At 39.6% G+C, this 16840-nt stretch overlaps 1 protein-coding gene across 1 annotated transcript in view; it reads left to right on the forward strand.

Annotated features, from left to right (window-relative positions):
- Window positions 1-2686: 2686 nt before the first annotated feature.
- Window positions 2687-16840, forward strand: part of SCIN (scinderin) — a 79835-nt gene continuing 65681 nt past the window's right edge. The window contains exons 1-3 of the mRNA XM_043462738.1: window positions 2687-2991; window positions 11797-11951; window positions 16431-16592. Coding sequence (XP_043318673.1) covers window positions 2793-2991; window positions 11797-11951; window positions 16431-16592 — 516 coding nt within the window. The 5' untranslated portion in view covers window positions 2687-2792. The remainder of the gene's footprint in view (window positions 2992-11796; window positions 11952-16430; window positions 16593-16840) is intronic.

Here is a 16840-nt window from a genome sequence, read left to right on the forward strand (position 1 = left end):
GTCTGGTATTCCCAGCTCCTGAATTATTTTCCACAGTTTGTTGTGATCCACGTAGTCCAAGGCTTTGGCGTAGTCAATAAAGCAAAAGTAGATGTTTTCCTGGAACTCTCTTGCTTTTTTGATGATCCAGCAGATGTTGGCAATTTGCTTTCTGGTTCCCCTGCCTTTTCTAAATCCTGCTTGAACATCTGGAAGCAACAACACAAGAGAAGACTCTAACATGGACATCACCAGATGGTCAATACCAAAATCAGATTGATTATATTCTTTGCAGCCAAAGATGGAGAAGCTCTATACAGTCAGCAAAAACAAGATCAGAAGTTGAATGTGGAACAGACCATGAACTCCTTATTGCCAAATTCAGACTGAAATTGAAGAAAGTAGGGTAAACCACTAGATCGTTCAGGTATGACCTAAATCAAATCCCTTACGATTATATAGTGGAAGTGACAAATAGATTCAAGGGATTAGATCTGACAGACAGAGTGCCTGAAGAACTATGGCCAGAGGTTCATGACTTTGTACAGGAGGCAGTGATCAAGACCATCCCCAAGAAGAAGAAATGCAAAAAGACCAAGTGGCTGCCTGAGGAGGCCTTACAAATAGCTGTGAAAAGAAAAGCAAAAGGCAAAGTAGAAGAGGAAAGATATACCCATCTGAATGCAGAGTTCCACAGAATAGCAAGGAGAGATAAGAAAGCCTTCCTCAGTGATCAATGCAAAGAAATAGAGGAAAACAATAGAATGGGAAAGACTAGAGATCTCTTCAAGAAAATTAGAGATACCAAGGGAACTTTTCATGCAAAGATGGGCTCAAAAAAGGACAGAAACAGTATGGACCTAACAGAAGCAGAAGATATTAAGAAGAGGATATTAAGAAGATCTTCTTAATATTAAGAAGATATTAAGCAAGAACACACAGAACTACAAAAAAAAATCTTCATGACCCAGATAACCATGATGGTGTGATCACTCACCTACAGCCATACATTCTGGAATGTGAAGTCAAGTGGGCCTTGGGAAGCATCACTATGAACAAAGCTAGTGGAGGGGATGGAATTCCACATTAGTTATTTCAACTCCTAAAAGATGATAGTGTGAAAGTGCTGCACTCAATATGCCAGCAAATCTGGAAAACTCAGCAGTGGCCACAGGACTGGAAAAGAAAGGCAATGCCAAAGAACATTCAAACAGACACAGGTACTTGTGCATTTAATTTAAATAACAGTCTTCAAGGTGAAAACTATTATTTTCCCGTTTTATACATGAGGAACCTGAGGCTTGCTGTAGTTAGTAAGTTGCTAAAGCCTCAGAACCAAGAATGGTTGGTTGCAAGAAATGTTTGCAACACTGTGTTAGCAAAATATAGACAAAATTTAAATACCTATGAACTTGAACATTATAAATTACAGTACATTTATAAGATGGAATACCATATGTCAGTAAAAAGAAGAGGCTCTATGAGTACTGGGTATTGATATTTTGATATGTTGTTACAGACAGTGTGTATGTTACCATTTGTTAGAAAATAAAATTACTATGCTATCTATATTCTTGTAGATGAAAGAATATCAAATATGTCTGGAAAAATACACAAGAAACTGGTAACTCAGCTGCCTCTGGTGAAAGCTGAAATAGAGATACATTTTTATTGCTCACCTATACTTTTGAATTTTTTACCATGGTCATGTAATACCTATTTCAAAACAAATTAATTAAGGAAAAATCAAATTGTATGTAATTAGTGACCTCCAGAGAAGCCTGTAATTTGGAAAACAGTGACAGAAAATGTACATGCATAAAAACTAGCTTTCTTCCTCTGCATCCTGAGCAATTTGCTTTCTCAATAAAAATAAAATCAATTGCCACATCAGCTTCAGTTAAATGAATGCAAAATAAGGAGTAAACTTCCATCTGTATTTTACAGTGCTTTGCCCATGCTACAAAAGCAAACTCTGTAGGGAAGACAATAAGATCAGCACCCTGAAGCATTTGTAAGAGGTAACTCACACGGTAAGCTAAGTATCTAATACCACAGTCACAAACAGCCCAGCTTGAGAACACCCCAAGAGGATTGCTGCTTTTTTTTTTTCCCCAAAAACTTTTCTTGGTAAAGGAAGCAGGTGGCAAAGAGGTTAATCACAGCTCCCTGAACCCCTGAAGACTTATAGAGGTCTGTCCCCCGGGTAAGACCGCTGTCCTTCCAGGTTTTCATTCTTTCCAAGAAAACTGACAAGCTGTTTCTCATGGCAGTTTCAAATCGGGAAGACCAAGACAGAGAGAAACTGTGGCCAGCGGGGATGGAGGGACTGGCAGATAAAATGATGGAGTTGATGATTAATCGTTACCTGGATAGCCTTTTTTTTTTTTTTTCCTTTAACGATGCACTAAACAGTTTTAATTGTTGATCTCCTCCATCTGTTGCCAGGGAAAATGTCCTTCCTGGGAAGACGTATTTCCTGGAGTTTCAGTAAGTTCCCTCAGGATCTCTACGATTTCTGAGATTCTGATTCCCTTCGGGCTGCAGGAAAGGGCGCAGGAGGTTGGTACAGGATGCTGCGCTTCGGCTGAGAAGGGATTGCCTCCTGGCTAGTAACGCCTGCCTGGTCACTTGGCCCCTCCCGTTTGGGGGCCCCGCCCCCGATCATCCCCGCCCCGCCCCCCCTCCCGTCCTGCGGAGCAAACCCTATAAAACCGCTGCGACCTGGGTCTTTCCAGTCGGTCTGAGTTCAGTCCGACTCCCAGGTCAGCGAGATCCTACGTCCACTCCACGGAACATCGCGTGCCCGAGTCATGGCCCAGGGGCTGTACCACGAGGAGTTCGCCCGCGCGGGCAAGCGGGCGGGGCTGCAGGTCTGGAGAATTGAGAAGCTGGAGCTGGTGCCGGTGCCCGAGAGCGCGTACGGCGATTTCTACGTCGGGGATGCCTACCTGGTGCTCCACACGACGCAGGCCAGCCGGGGCTTCACCTACCGCCTGCACTTCTGGCTGGGTAAGGGGCCGCGGGGCCGGCTCGGGGAGGGGCGCGGCCGCCCGGGGATTGAGAGTGGCGGGCTGGGGGAAGGCAGCGCTAGCTGGACCCACCTGGAGACCCATCGCGCCGGTTGCGCCCCGGGGGGCGCCCCCTCCAACTTTGGGGTTGGACACCTTCCACTCGCGAGAGTCCGCGCCTGCAAACGCCGCAGCGAACGCAGGGCGCGGCGAAGAGGGGGAGCAGTCTTACCTCCATCGCTTTGACCTTTGTCGAGTCCACCCCCCAGGTTTTGCAGCTGGTTCCTCCAGCTTCTCCCCCTTTCACCTTCCAGTCTCCAAACTCCCGTTTCCTCCCAGGACGGCTGCCAGCCGCGCCCTGGGGCTGGCCAAGTTAGGCTCACCTTCCGACAAGTTCAGTCCTGGATTCCCCGTCAGCGAGGAGATGAAGTCGAACAAGTTTGTGGGCATTCGCCGCGGCCGCGGGAAGTCCTTTAAAAAATTATATATATATGTATAGCCTTGGACTCAGCTTAGCGTTCTCTAGTAATTGCAACGATTAAGTAAGTTCTTGGCTGCTTTAAAAATCACATTCCAAGCCTGCACCGCGCTGCTTGCATCTTTGGTGAACAGAAATTAATTCCTCTTGATTAGGATGCTGGCCGCCTTATCAATACAAAGTAAATAACTTTCTATGGCAGATTTTGTATTTAGATGAGTCGCTTTATAATGATTATTTTTATATTTATTACTTATGTGTTTGAGCAAGAACACAGGTGGGAACAAAACAGCTTCTTCATCGGTAGTAATTATTTTGGGCTTCACCCGCGCCGGGCTCTGAGGACACTGGGGCTTGTGTGTTCTACTTTTTCCACCTTCTACTTTTACTCGTAAACATCCTGAATGTCTAACTTCTCCCTCTGAGATCCTGTGCCAGTGGGCACACCCCGTCTAACAACACACCGATTATCTGAGCCTTATTGCCTCCGTTGAGAATCAGCTTGCCTCCCCTAGACTGTGTTTATTTTTAGTTTTATTCATTATGGGGAAAACACACAAAACCACACACATACACATTTTGTAGTCCCTGAAAGTCATTTTTCCTTCCTAACATTTGAAAATTTTGAGAAGCAAGATGGTAGAGAACATTGAGAAGTGATGTTCTCAATATTAGCCACCACCTGGAGCAAACACTCAAATGAGAAATCCATACAGGGAGACAGGACTGTCTCATTATAACATTTATTTGATACTGAAATTTTGTGCCTGCTTGAGGAGGCTGAGGCTGAGATCCAAACTCATTGTGGGTTTCCAGTATAATGTCACTATTCCTTTTATCACAGACAGTGATCTGTTTATGTTTTATACCAAGAATCACCCCACTGAAATCTTAATGTATAACTTATGTTCATGAATGAATGATGCCACATAGAATAGTAATGCCTTCACCTTGGTCTTTCTGTTCAGTACTTAGTTCTGCAAAGAGTAAAAGTGTCTGAAATGCCACATTTGTCATTTTGGTGAACTAAAATGAGAAAGTCATATCTTGCTGCAGATAATAATTAAATTTGACTTTGTCAGAGGAATCCAAATGAGCTTTAAACACTATTGTTTTGTTTTGTGTTTTGGCCACCCAGTTTAGCTTGTGGGGCCTTAGTTCCCCAGCCAGGGATCAAACCTGGGGCCATGGCAGTGAAAGCACCAAGTCCTAACCACTGGACTGTCAGGGAAGCCCCACGATTGTTTTAATTCCATAGGTAAACCCTACAAAACACAGTGCTTAGAGAGCTTACCTGGGTAAGACAGAACCTATACAATTGTTTTAATTCTGTAGCTTCTTTCTTATCTAGATAAGTTCTTTAGGCACCGTGTTTCATAGGGATAATAGATTCAAGTTAACTCTTATGCTGAATGAATGAATGAATCAGACTTCAGAAAGGGAAGAGAAACTAAACTGATTTAGTTCATCAGTTTCAAAAAATGTAATAGAAATGCTTTGGGCAGAAACATTTTATGATCTTAAAGATCTGTAAACACTGGACTTAATAGTGCGTTAATTAATAGGTTAATTCAGTAACTTTCAATGTGTCCAGCACTGTGTAAGGCGTTTTTGCATACGAATATCTTAAGAAACTTCCCTGAAAGTTTACAATCTCAATGATGCAATAAAACAGAAGTGATAGAACACAGGTAAAATGTGATGAGCACCAGGAAAGAGACACAAAGTGCCTGTGGTCACTGGGAAGCAGAAAAGCCTTGATGGAAAAAAAGGCAGATGAGGGGAATTGGGAGGGGTTGTGTGATAGAAACTCACGGGAAATGTGGAAAGTTTAGAGCACAGTAGCCAGCAGGACCTGTAGATATAATTAGACCTAAATTTGGGCTTTCCAAGTGGCACAGTGGTTAAAGAACCCTTGTCAATGCAGTAGACACAGGAGATGGGGGTTCGATCTCTGGGTTGGGAAGATCCCCTGGAGGAGGAAATGACAACCCACTCCAGTATTCTTGCCTGGGAAATCCCCTGGACAGAGGAGCCTGACAGGCTACTGTCCATGGAGTAGCAAAGAGTCAGATACGACTGAGCACAAGCACACCATTAGACCTAAATTTGGGTGAATTCATGAGGTTTATTCAGATAAACAGATTGAGGGAAAGTTCCAAGAGGGGAGCTGGAAGTTCAAGGGAAGAGAAAGTCTGACTAAAGGAAGTCAGTTGAGAGGAAGATGAAGGAGAATAGAGTTAAAATCAGCCTGGAATGAGAAGGGGCATAGCCTAGAAATGAAGAAACAGGCCAGCTGAGAGGAGGAAAAGGGAAACAGGAAGAAGTGGGACCCAAAACAGGAGAACAGAAGATAATTTATCTTCCCTGGCCTCTCCCTCAGTGTCTTTCCATAATACCCTTGCATATCTCAGATCTTTTTATTTGATTATTTTTTTGTTTTATTTCCTTTACAAAGTAAGCATTTGTTGCATGTAATTTAGAAGTTGTTGCATTGGTTCTTCCTGAAAAAAAGATTTCAGTTTTGCACCTAGTAGTTTAAATGCATCTACCAACTAGTCTGTGCTGGGTTCTATTTCAAGGCACTGTGAATCCAAAAAACTGGGCGACAGTATACAACATACAATACAAAGAACTTATACCCAGGCTGGGGAGGATGCTGAGAAACTGGAGTTTTATACCTTGATTGTGGTGGGGGTGGAATATAAAATGTACAGAGATTATGGAAAAGACTTTGGCAGGGTCTTATAAAACTGAACATGCAACTACCATGTGATCCAGTAGTTGCATTCATGGTCATTTAATCCAGAGAAATTTCATATTCATGGAAAAACCAGTACATTAATGTCGTAGCAGCTTTATTTGAATGGACAAAAATTTCAGTCAGCCCACATAACTGTCGACAGGTTACTGATTAAACAAAGGGCACATCTATACCAAGGACTACTGCTCAACAACAAAAAGGAACAAACTTGTTTTTAAATGAATTTTTATTGGAGTATAGTTGCTTTACAATGTTACGTTAATTTCTACTGTACAGCAAAGTGGATCAACTATACATGCATATATATACACATGCTCTTTTTTTTGGATTTCCTTCCCATTTAAATCACCACCCAGCTCTGAGTAGAGTTCCCTGAGCTATCCAGCATGTCCTCATTAGTAATCTATTATATTCATAGTGTCAATAGTGTATACATGTCAATCCCAATCTCCCAATTCATCCCACTCTCCGTCCCCACTTGGTGTCCATACATTTGTTCTCTATGGCTCTGTCTCTATTTCTATTTTGCAAATAAGATCATCTATACCATTTTTCTAGCTCCCACATATATGTGCTAATATATGATATTTGTTTTTCTCTTTCTGACATCACTCTGTATGAGAGCCCCAAACTCCGGACAAACACAAGTCAGATGAATCCCTTAGGGAATTATGCCTAATGGGAAGAAGGAAAACAATGCCAGAAGGTCCCATGCTATATGATTCTACTCATAATATTTTTTAAATCTAGATTCATTGTTACCAGAGGTTAAGGATGAGGTGAGGAAGGAGTGATTCAGGTGGGAGGTGGGTGGAGTTTTAACAAGGCACCATAAGGGATTTTTTGGTGATGAAACTATATACAGTGTCTTGACTATGATGGTGGGTATGTAAATTTACACATGTGATAAAATTATATATAACTAATGTACAAATGCAGATGACTACAAGTAAGATTGGGGAAATACGAGAGATGTAAGGGGATTGTATCACTGTCAGTATGCTGGTTGTGGCAGTCTGTGCTGTCCTGTCCTTATATACTTATACTTTAATGTATGTATACTGAATTAGTGGAGAAGGCAATGGCACCCCACTCCAGTACTCTTGCCTGGAAAATCCCATGGACGGAGGAGCCTGGTAGGCTGCAGTCCATGGGGTCAGTAAGAGTCGGACACGACTCAGCGACTTCACTTTCACGCATGGCAGAAGGAAATGGTAATCCACTCCAGTGTTCTTGCCTGGAGAATCCCAGGGATGGGGAAGCCTGGTGGGCTGCCGTCTATGGGGCCGCACAGAGTCAGACATGACTGAAGCGACTTAGCAGCAGCAGCAGCAGCATACGGAATTAGTATACATATAGTATACTAATTTAGTATACTGAACTATCCATACTAACGTTTTACAAAATGTTCCATTGGAGGAAACTTGGTCTGTTGATCCATCTGTCTATTCTTCAACCAATACCACACTATCTTAATTAGTTATTATGCCTGTGTAAGAAAACTTAATATCAGATAGAGTTAGTTTTCTTACCTTATTTTTCTTTGTCAGGATTGTTTTAGCTATTCTAGGGACTGTGCCTTTTTACATTAATTTTATAACAAACTCATGTAATCTGTAATAAACCTTGAAATGATTTTGACAAGAATGACATTAAGTCTATAGATTAATTTGGGGAAAATTGACATATTTATTATACTACAAAACTTACAATTCATGAACACTGTCTTTACTAAGGTCTTTGATTTTTATCATCATTTTGTAATTGTTAGCATGTAGATCATGACTTGTTTTGTTAAACATATTCTTGAGTATTTCAGTTTCTTTGAAGTGACTGAAAATGGTATTGTGCTTTCAATTTCAATTTCTGCACGTTCATCATTTCTATATAAAAATGAGACTGCTTTTTGTCATTGATTAATATTTATCATGCTATCATGCTGAATGCATTTATTCTTAAGGGTTTGTTTTTTTCTTAGGATTTTCTATGCAGATCATCCTGTCATTTCTAAATAGACACATTGTTTTATTCCTTTACAATCTGTATATTTTTTATTTCTTTTTCCTACCTTTCTGCAATAGTTAGAACTTCCTGTGTTATATTCAGTAAGAGTACTTGCCTTGTTCCCCATCTTTGGGGGAAAGGATTCAGTCCTTGATCATTAAAAATTATGTTAGCTTTGTTTTTTGAAGATGCTGTTTATTAAGTTGAGAATTTTCCTCTGTATTCCAGACTTGCCGAGAGCTTTTATCATGAGTGGATATTCCACTAACCTAGTCATTAAACCTCTCTTTTTATTATGTTTTATATATAAAATCATCACATCCTCAAAAAAATTTCAGGAAGTTTACAGCATATGGCTTCCCAGGGTGCTCAGTGGTAAAGAATCTGCCTGCAGTGCAGGAGACACAGATTAGAACCCTAGGTCAGGAAGATCCCCTGGAGAAGGAATTGGCCACTCACTCCCGTATTCTTGCCTGGAAAATCCCATGGACAGAGGAGTTTGGCGGGCTACGGTCCATGGGTGTTACAAAAGAGTCATACACGACTTGGAGACTAAACAAACTTATGGCATATTTACAAATAAAATATAACACAATATAATGTAAATAACATAACATAAAACAACATAACATGAACGGCACTGGGAAAATCAGCACAGGAAAAATAAATGAAGTCATAAGAACTCATTAAGAACACTCATGAGTTTTTGAACACTTAACGAGAATTTCCTCATGCTATAACTGAATTTGATACTAGTTTTTATATTCAAAGGCTAGTATTGGCTTCATTAAAATCTTTCAGCCTTTTTAAAAAGACTGATTTACTCATACTGACATTCCTTGGCCTAGCACAGTACATAGTGAAAGTGAAGTTGCTCAGTCGTGTCTGACTGTGCGACCCCATGGACTATGTAGCCTACCAGGCTCTTCAGTCCATGGAATTTTCCAGGCAAGAGTACTGGAGCGGGTTGCCATTTCCTTCTCTAGGGGATCTTCCCAACCCAGGGATTGAACCTGGGTCTCCCACACTGCAGGCAGACGCTTTACCGTCTGAGCCACCAGGGAAGCCCAGTACATAAGCATCAACAAGTTATAGGATAATTTAATTAACTTACTTCCAGTTCATACATTAATCAGATACCTATCCATTTGTATCTACCTCAAGAAATTCAGGTTTCAACTTGTTCTCAAGTAAAAATATGTGTATCAGATGCATCATCCTCAACACCTTTCATATTAAGGTTGATTTAAGTTTCCCTCCTAAAGCCTCCGTGTAGAATCTACATCTTTGCCTTCATTGGTAATCTAATTTGTGGTTGGGGAAGTGGACAGAAGATGACACTCGAGCCCTTTCAGACTGCAAAACTGCATGTGATTTTTATGTGTGTTAAGTAATTTCCTTTGACCACATCGAGTTCATAAAATTGATACGTAGCGACTGATTTTTTTTCCCTGAGAAGATGGTTCACCGGTCCTCTTTGAGAGTAAGAGAGGAGTTATAAATAAATTCAATTCTTTCTTTAATATACCTGATTGACTTCCTTTCTTCAACTTTAGTGAATACTCCTAGTTGCGGTTCCAGGTGAACTCTAGTATTGTTAGAGCTCCTAAACATTTATGTGTCAATTATCCAGGGAGGAAAATTACATTCCCCAGTCACCTCAAAATTTTACTGCTAGTGAGAGTCTGAGTATAAAAATTGCCAACTAGTATCGTAGTTTCTAAGATCTGTGCCTCACAGTCACAGAAACCTGTGTTGTGTCTGCCAAAGGTCAACTTTATGACCTCAGGGAAGTTACTTTTTCTCTCTAAGCTTCCGTGTCCTCTGATGTAACATGGTAGAAAATGATTTCAGCTACGTTGGGTCATTTGAAGGTTAAAGCAGATCATTAATGTAAAACACTAGCACAGTGTCTGGCCCATAGCAAGGGTGCTATAAGTGTATATTAGCTGCTATTATTTCTAGAATCATTAATGGTTTTCACACAGGTTAGGAATAGTAAAAGTTTTAAAATGTCTTATAAATTTTGAGGTCCTCTCAGGACTGTCCTGGTTCTGATCTTTGTGTACATTGAGGACACTGGGTCTTAAGAATTGGTGTTTTGACCTCAGTGAGGTTGCCTGGATCAGATCTGTATTAGAATTATGAAAATTGAATGTGTGTTGTATGTTAAATTCCCAGGATAATACTGCATATGTTAACATTCAAAAGATGTGAGCATGCTGGTTCTTTTATTCTCCCTTTTCCTTCTGAGAATATTATCTGATGCCAGTAAGATAATGAAGTGGGGACACTGGGACTCAAACATAGGGGAAAGCTTAAGATATAAGGGAAATTATCAGCTCTGTAGTCCTAGAAGCGATCTTCATGTTTATCTTGAGAACACGGTGTCTGGACTTAAAAGAAAAAGTATTGGCATATCCCAACAATCTGTACTGTTCTAGGATTTTATTGCTTAGGAGTAAATCTGATTTGAACTTAATACATTTTTGTTGTTGTTCAGTTGCTAAGTTGTATTTGACTCTTTTGTGACCCCATGGACTCTAGCCCATCAGGCCGTCTGTCCATGGGTTTTCCCAGGCAAGAATACTGGAGTGGGTTGCCATTTCCTTCTCCAGAGGATCTTCCTGACCTAGGGATTGAACCCACACCTCCTGCATTGGCAGATGGATTCTTTACCACTGAGCCACCAGGGAAGCCCCGTTTTTAAAGTTGTCAAATTCAAAACCAGACAGATCCATCTGTTGATCTTAAACATGGTACTACAGTAAATTGCTGGAGAAAACTGGACTTCAAAGATTACATGTGGAGAATTTTGAAGGGTGACCATGTTCCATTGGAGTCAGAGAAGCCCAACTAAAAGAACTATGGACTGACTGTGAGCTGTGGGTTGAGCTTTTTGAAAGGGCTATTTTATCTTGAAGATTATGACTTTGGAGGAACTAAGGTGCTTGGCAGTGGAAAGAATCAGAACACGTGAAATTCCTTAAAAACTTAATGACTTAATTATGCCTATGTTATACATACTTATTAAAAAACCCTTTATACTTAAAAAAAAATAGGGATAAGGTCAAGTTACATTAATTTTCCCATCCTCAAAGTGTTGTTTAGTTCTGGCCTGTGATGTTTGTATTCCTTACAAATATTAATATATTGACATGTTGGAAACCTGGAGATTAATGCTGAGAAAGGCTAAGACAATTGAAAAATGTTCTGACAGCTTGATCTTATCGACTATACCAAATGAATCTGAATCCTACTGGAATATATTGTTATATCAAGCTGAACATATTTGGACAGTGGTGATTCTTTTAAAGTTTTTTTAAAAAAAAGAACTGGAAAGCAGATACAGAGCAATTCTTTTAGTTATTAGCAAAATAGTATTTTATATTGCATCATTTCTGCTGCAAGATTGTTCTGTTGAAGATGAACAATTCATACATAAGTTTATGGTACTGGTATATATTTCAAAGACAGTTTCTGAGTTTCTTCTTGTCAGACATTCTGCCTTAATCCTGTGTCTCAGGTGACAAATGAGATACTGTCATTTGCTCTTTCAGGGAAGGAGTGTACTCAGGATGAAAGCACAGCGGCCGCCATCTTTACTGTTCAGATGGATGACTATTTGGGTGGCAAACCTGTGCAGAACAGAGAACTTCAAGGCTATGAGTCTACGGATTTTGTTGGCTACTTTAGAGGAGGTCTGAAATACAAGGTAAGCAGCTCCCTCGAATTGTTTTATGACCCCCTTTCTCTTCCTATCCATCCACACCTCATGTCTTGATAGAATAAGTGTTCATTGAGGGCAGGTGTTTTTTTTTTTGTAACTTGAGGATAATTGCTTTACAATATTGTGTTGGCCTCTGCCATACAACAGTGTGAATCGGCCGTAAGTATACACACGGCCTCCCTCCTGAACCTCCCCTCCACGCCCCCGCACCTCATCCCACCCCTCTAGCTTATCACAGCGCACCGGATTGCGCTCCCTGTGCCCTACGGCAGCTTCCCACTGGCTGGCTGTTTTCCACATGGTAGTATGTGTCAATGCTACTTACACAGAGTGAAGTAATTCAGCAAGAGGGCAGGGTATTTTGGTTTCATTTTAATCTATTTTGTTCACTCATATATCCCCAGGACTCTCTAGATACATAATAGGTAGCTGGATAAATGTTTGTGGAATATATGGTATAATGTGTGACATATTCTGACTTAATCTCATTTGGCAGGTTAATTTTTAATGAAGTTTAAGTAAATATAGGCAACATGGGCATCAATAGTGTTTATTTTTTGCTATTCTAAAGAATTGCTTAATTTGCCACAAATAACTCACGACTCAGGAATTTCAGTTGTTCTGGAACATATGAATCCAGTATTTATAACAATTATAGCTTCAGTTAATACATAGAACTATACATACATTTCCCAAATAGCTTAGTTTGATGTTAGAAATGTTACAAATGAAACCACTGAATTGAACACATGTGTGGTATCTCTATACCTTTAAGGCAACTTTCAGTAAAGGATAGCTTTTTCTGGAATTCTCTCAGTGACCCTTGCAGATTGTCTATCCTTCATTATTCCCCATGCCCCTGAGAATGTTCAGTTAAAGTGTGAGGAATACCTTCCCTACATACACCCCAGAAACAATCTTTTTAAAAATCAAACATGCTTCAGCAGGTGTCCTATGAGACCCTACCACCCTACCCTTCCAGTATATTAGCCCTGTGGAGACCTAAAACCTCAGAAGTAAACTACTAAACTAGAATTCTGACTCTAGGCTGCTGCTACTACTGCTGCTAAGTCACTTCAGTCGTGTCCGACTCTGTGCAACCCCATAGACGGCCACCCACCAGGTTCCCCCGTCCCTGGGATTCTCCAGGCAAGAACACTGGAGTGGGTTGCCATTTCCTTCTCCGATGCATGAAAGTGAAAAGTGAAAGTGAAGTCGCTCAGTCTGTCTGACTCTTAGCGACCCCGTGGACTGCAGCCTACCAGGCTCCTCCGTCCATGGGATTTTCCAGGCAAGAGTACTGGAGTGGGGTGCCATTGCCTTCTCCGACTTCTCTCTAGTCTAGAGACTATTAAATAGGAAACTATTGCCTTTTATTTAATTCATATGAGTTACTTTTATGTCAAATGATCCTGAAATATACTGTATATCAGTGAATCCAAGATTTAGAGTAAGCTGGGGCTTGTATTACTAAATGCTTGTACTGTACCATCATCCTGGTTATGAACCCATGTCTGTCACATGTAGCTTGTTTGCTTCAGGAAAACAGGTTTTCTGTGCTGTTTCCTCAAACGTGCAACAGGGTAACAACAGCTTTCTTGTGTAGGTGTCATAAGGATTAGATTAAATGATAAAAATGTGTATGTTATAGTGCATATGCAATCATTTGAGACTCATGCTATTATTAATTCTTCTGGTATTAGTGGGTCTTCTGAAATCAAACTTCTGGAAACATATTTAAAAGTGGACATGATAAAAGTAATTTTATAGTTATTGAATAATTGTCTTCTAATTGTCAACATTAAAACCAGCACCAATCAGGATTTTTTAGAAAGAGGATATTTGCAGATGGAGGTCAAATTTATCAGCAAAAAAAACAGTTTACTATCTTATCATTAGTGACATTAACCAGATGGTAACATGTGTAGTTGTAGCTAGACTTGATAGGAGATGTGGAAACAGGGATCATTTTACCACCCAGAACAGCAAAGATTATTATGTTATACTTAATTTCATGCTTTTAGGGATGTACAAAGCACTTCATGTGTGTCATCTCATTTAATTGAAGAAAACAGCCCTGTAGTACAGCTCCTATCATTATCATCCTATTGAGATAAGTAAATGGAAGCTTAGAGAGCGAATTTGTGAAGGTCTCATAGGTGCTATATGATTGAATTGGGTGACCGACTCCAGTGCCTAAGCTAGTAACCATGATGTTATGATGCTTTCAATATAAGTAAATGGTTCAAATGTCTGGATAAATGTTTTATTTAGGAATACTCTTTGAAAAGGATATTGTGTCTATTTGAAATGAGTAAAACTTGGCAAAGTCTACCATTACCAAGTCAGCAGTGGTCACATTTAGTTGCCATATGCAGTGTAAAGATGTAGCTAGGAAATGTTGAGACCATCTTCCCCTGTCCCATGTCATTTAATCGACTTGTGGTTTTTTTCTCTGTGAGGTTTTATAGGGAGTTGGGGAAGAGTTATAGAGGGTTAATTACTTACTACTGCTTCCTTCTATTATATCTCTGGCTAAGCCCCTTTTCCAGCTTGAACAAGACCCAGCCCCAACTGTGATTGTAAGTAGCAACAATTAGACATCTGTCAGCCAGTAAAACTGTATTTATGGTTCCCTTGGTTTAGCAGATCATCCGCCTCGCTTTCATTCTCTAAAGTAGGTAGAAGGAGACTGGGAGTTTCTAGGGTTCATTCAAGCAATGTTCACAGAAGAATTACTTACTTTCTTATATGGATATATATGAAACTTAAGTTTTTTGTTCATTTTTGGCATCGATTATTAGAGTCAAAATTAATTTTAAAAATGCCATTAAATGTTCACAGACTATGTATATCACTCTGATAGTTCACTGTATGAAATCCTAATATTATATATTTATTTTCAGCCTAAGTCAACTCTATATTTTATAACTTTTTTTCAGAACACAGTGTTCTTACACTATTTTTTGTTATCAGATCACAGTATAATTCTTATTTTGAAAAATTAAAATGGCCAAGCATAGTAATATGTAGATGAAAAACTTTACTGTATAATACTTTGTGCTGTCAAGAAATATGGCAATCCTTTTAAAATTATGAACTGGGAAATTATTACGCATTTGTAAAAGCTTGTGGTGATAGTTATCCTGAAGTCAACATTTAAGCCCATACTAATAAAACCTTTATATTCATGAGGGCCTTTTGGAAAAGCAGAGAAGTCTAAAAGTCATTTGGAAATTTAAAGAATGTGCTACTAATTATATATGAAGCTTGACCTCTTTCTTTGGATTTATTGTATATATTGATGTAATAAACTTGAAATCTGGATTATTTAATAGACTTCATTTTTTAAAGATTTTGTTTTGATGTGGAACATTTATTTTTAATGGCTTTATTGAATTTGTTACAATATCGTTTCTGTCTTATATTTTTGGTTGTTTGGCCCCAAGGATGTGGGATCTTAGTTCTCCAACCTGGGATCAAACTCGCACCCCTGAATTGGAAAGCAGAGTCTTAACCACTGGACTCCGGGGAAGTCCCATATAGACTTCTACTGCTAATTTTCTTTCCATATTATCATGGGAGGATTTTGATCAATAAATAACAGATTTATTTCCACTGTACCTTTATTTTGCACACTACCTCATAGTTAATTATGGAAGTAAATAAATATTATTGTCCCTAACATTTTACTAATTCAGGAAAATAATGAAAAGCTTAAAAAAGCTGAAAGCTAATTTCAAATGATGCAAGAAGACGTGCTTGATATTGTTCCTCTTTTTTTGTCCCCATTTCTTAGTTCACTGTGGTTGGACTTTGATTTTCTTTTTGTTTCGGTGGGGGTATGCAACCAATTTAGACTGTAAATACTTAGGCCTGGCATGTTTTGTAAACCATTTTTACCTAAATAAATAGATAAATAAGACAGGTGATTATTTAATGTAAAATCAAGGACTAAGATTAGAAGCAGCCCATACCTGGCAGGCACTCAGGTCCCTCCTCTGTCTTGAGGCTGTGACTGTGGGAATTTCAGGCTGCCTGGTTCCCGGGCCCTCTTCGTGTATGCTTGTGACCTCTGACTCTCTAACCTCCTGTTACCTTTTCCTCTGAAATCCTTATCTGCCTTCGCATTCACTGCTTTGAGAATCATTAGTTCCCAAAGGAAAAGAATAACAGCTCTTTTCTGTTTATGTAGCAGGTTTTATATACTGAGGGTTTTCAGTAAATATTTGCAGTATTAACTGGAATGGTTAAAATAGGAAGGACAAAGAGCCTAAAACAAAACAATTACCTATTGATTTGCCTGTTGGAAATTCTCTTCTGCATATTTAATTTTTCACACGCACTTAGCTGTTTTCTTTTGGTCTAGCAAGCAGTTTGGCACCAACACTGCGGTTTTCTAAGCTGCCATGTCAAAGCCTCATCTGTTTTGTTTTGTTTTGTTTTCTTTCTCTCACTGATCAGGCTGGAGGTGTGGCATCTGGACTCCATCATGTGCTTACAAATGACTTGACTGCTCAGAGGCTCCTGCATGTGAAAGGTCGGAGAGTCGTCAGGGCCACGGAAGTTCCCCTAAGCTGGGACAGTTTCAACAAGGGTGACTGCTTCATCATTGACCTTGGCACTGTAAGTTTTATGCTTACCTGGAGGTGTCCAGAGGAAGGTAAATTGTCTTCAGATCAAATCAGATGTATGTGTTGTGGAAGATAATCACTTTTTCTACACGCTAGAGAGCGGTTATGGCTACGTGAGATGCAGTCATATCATATGACTAATTGGCAAGTATTTAAATGACACATAAAACTTCAGAAGTTTTTATTTCTTTTGATAAACTTAATTAGAATGGAGTAATGATTTAGTTCTTCCTACCATAG

The sequence above is a fragment of the Cervus canadensis genome, chromosome 3, assembly GCF_019320065.1.
Source record: "Cervus canadensis isolate Bull #8, Minnesota chromosome 3, ASM1932006v1, whole genome shotgun sequence".
In the NCBI taxonomy this organism is placed as follows: Eukaryota; Metazoa; Chordata; class Mammalia; order Artiodactyla; family Cervidae; genus Cervus; species Cervus canadensis.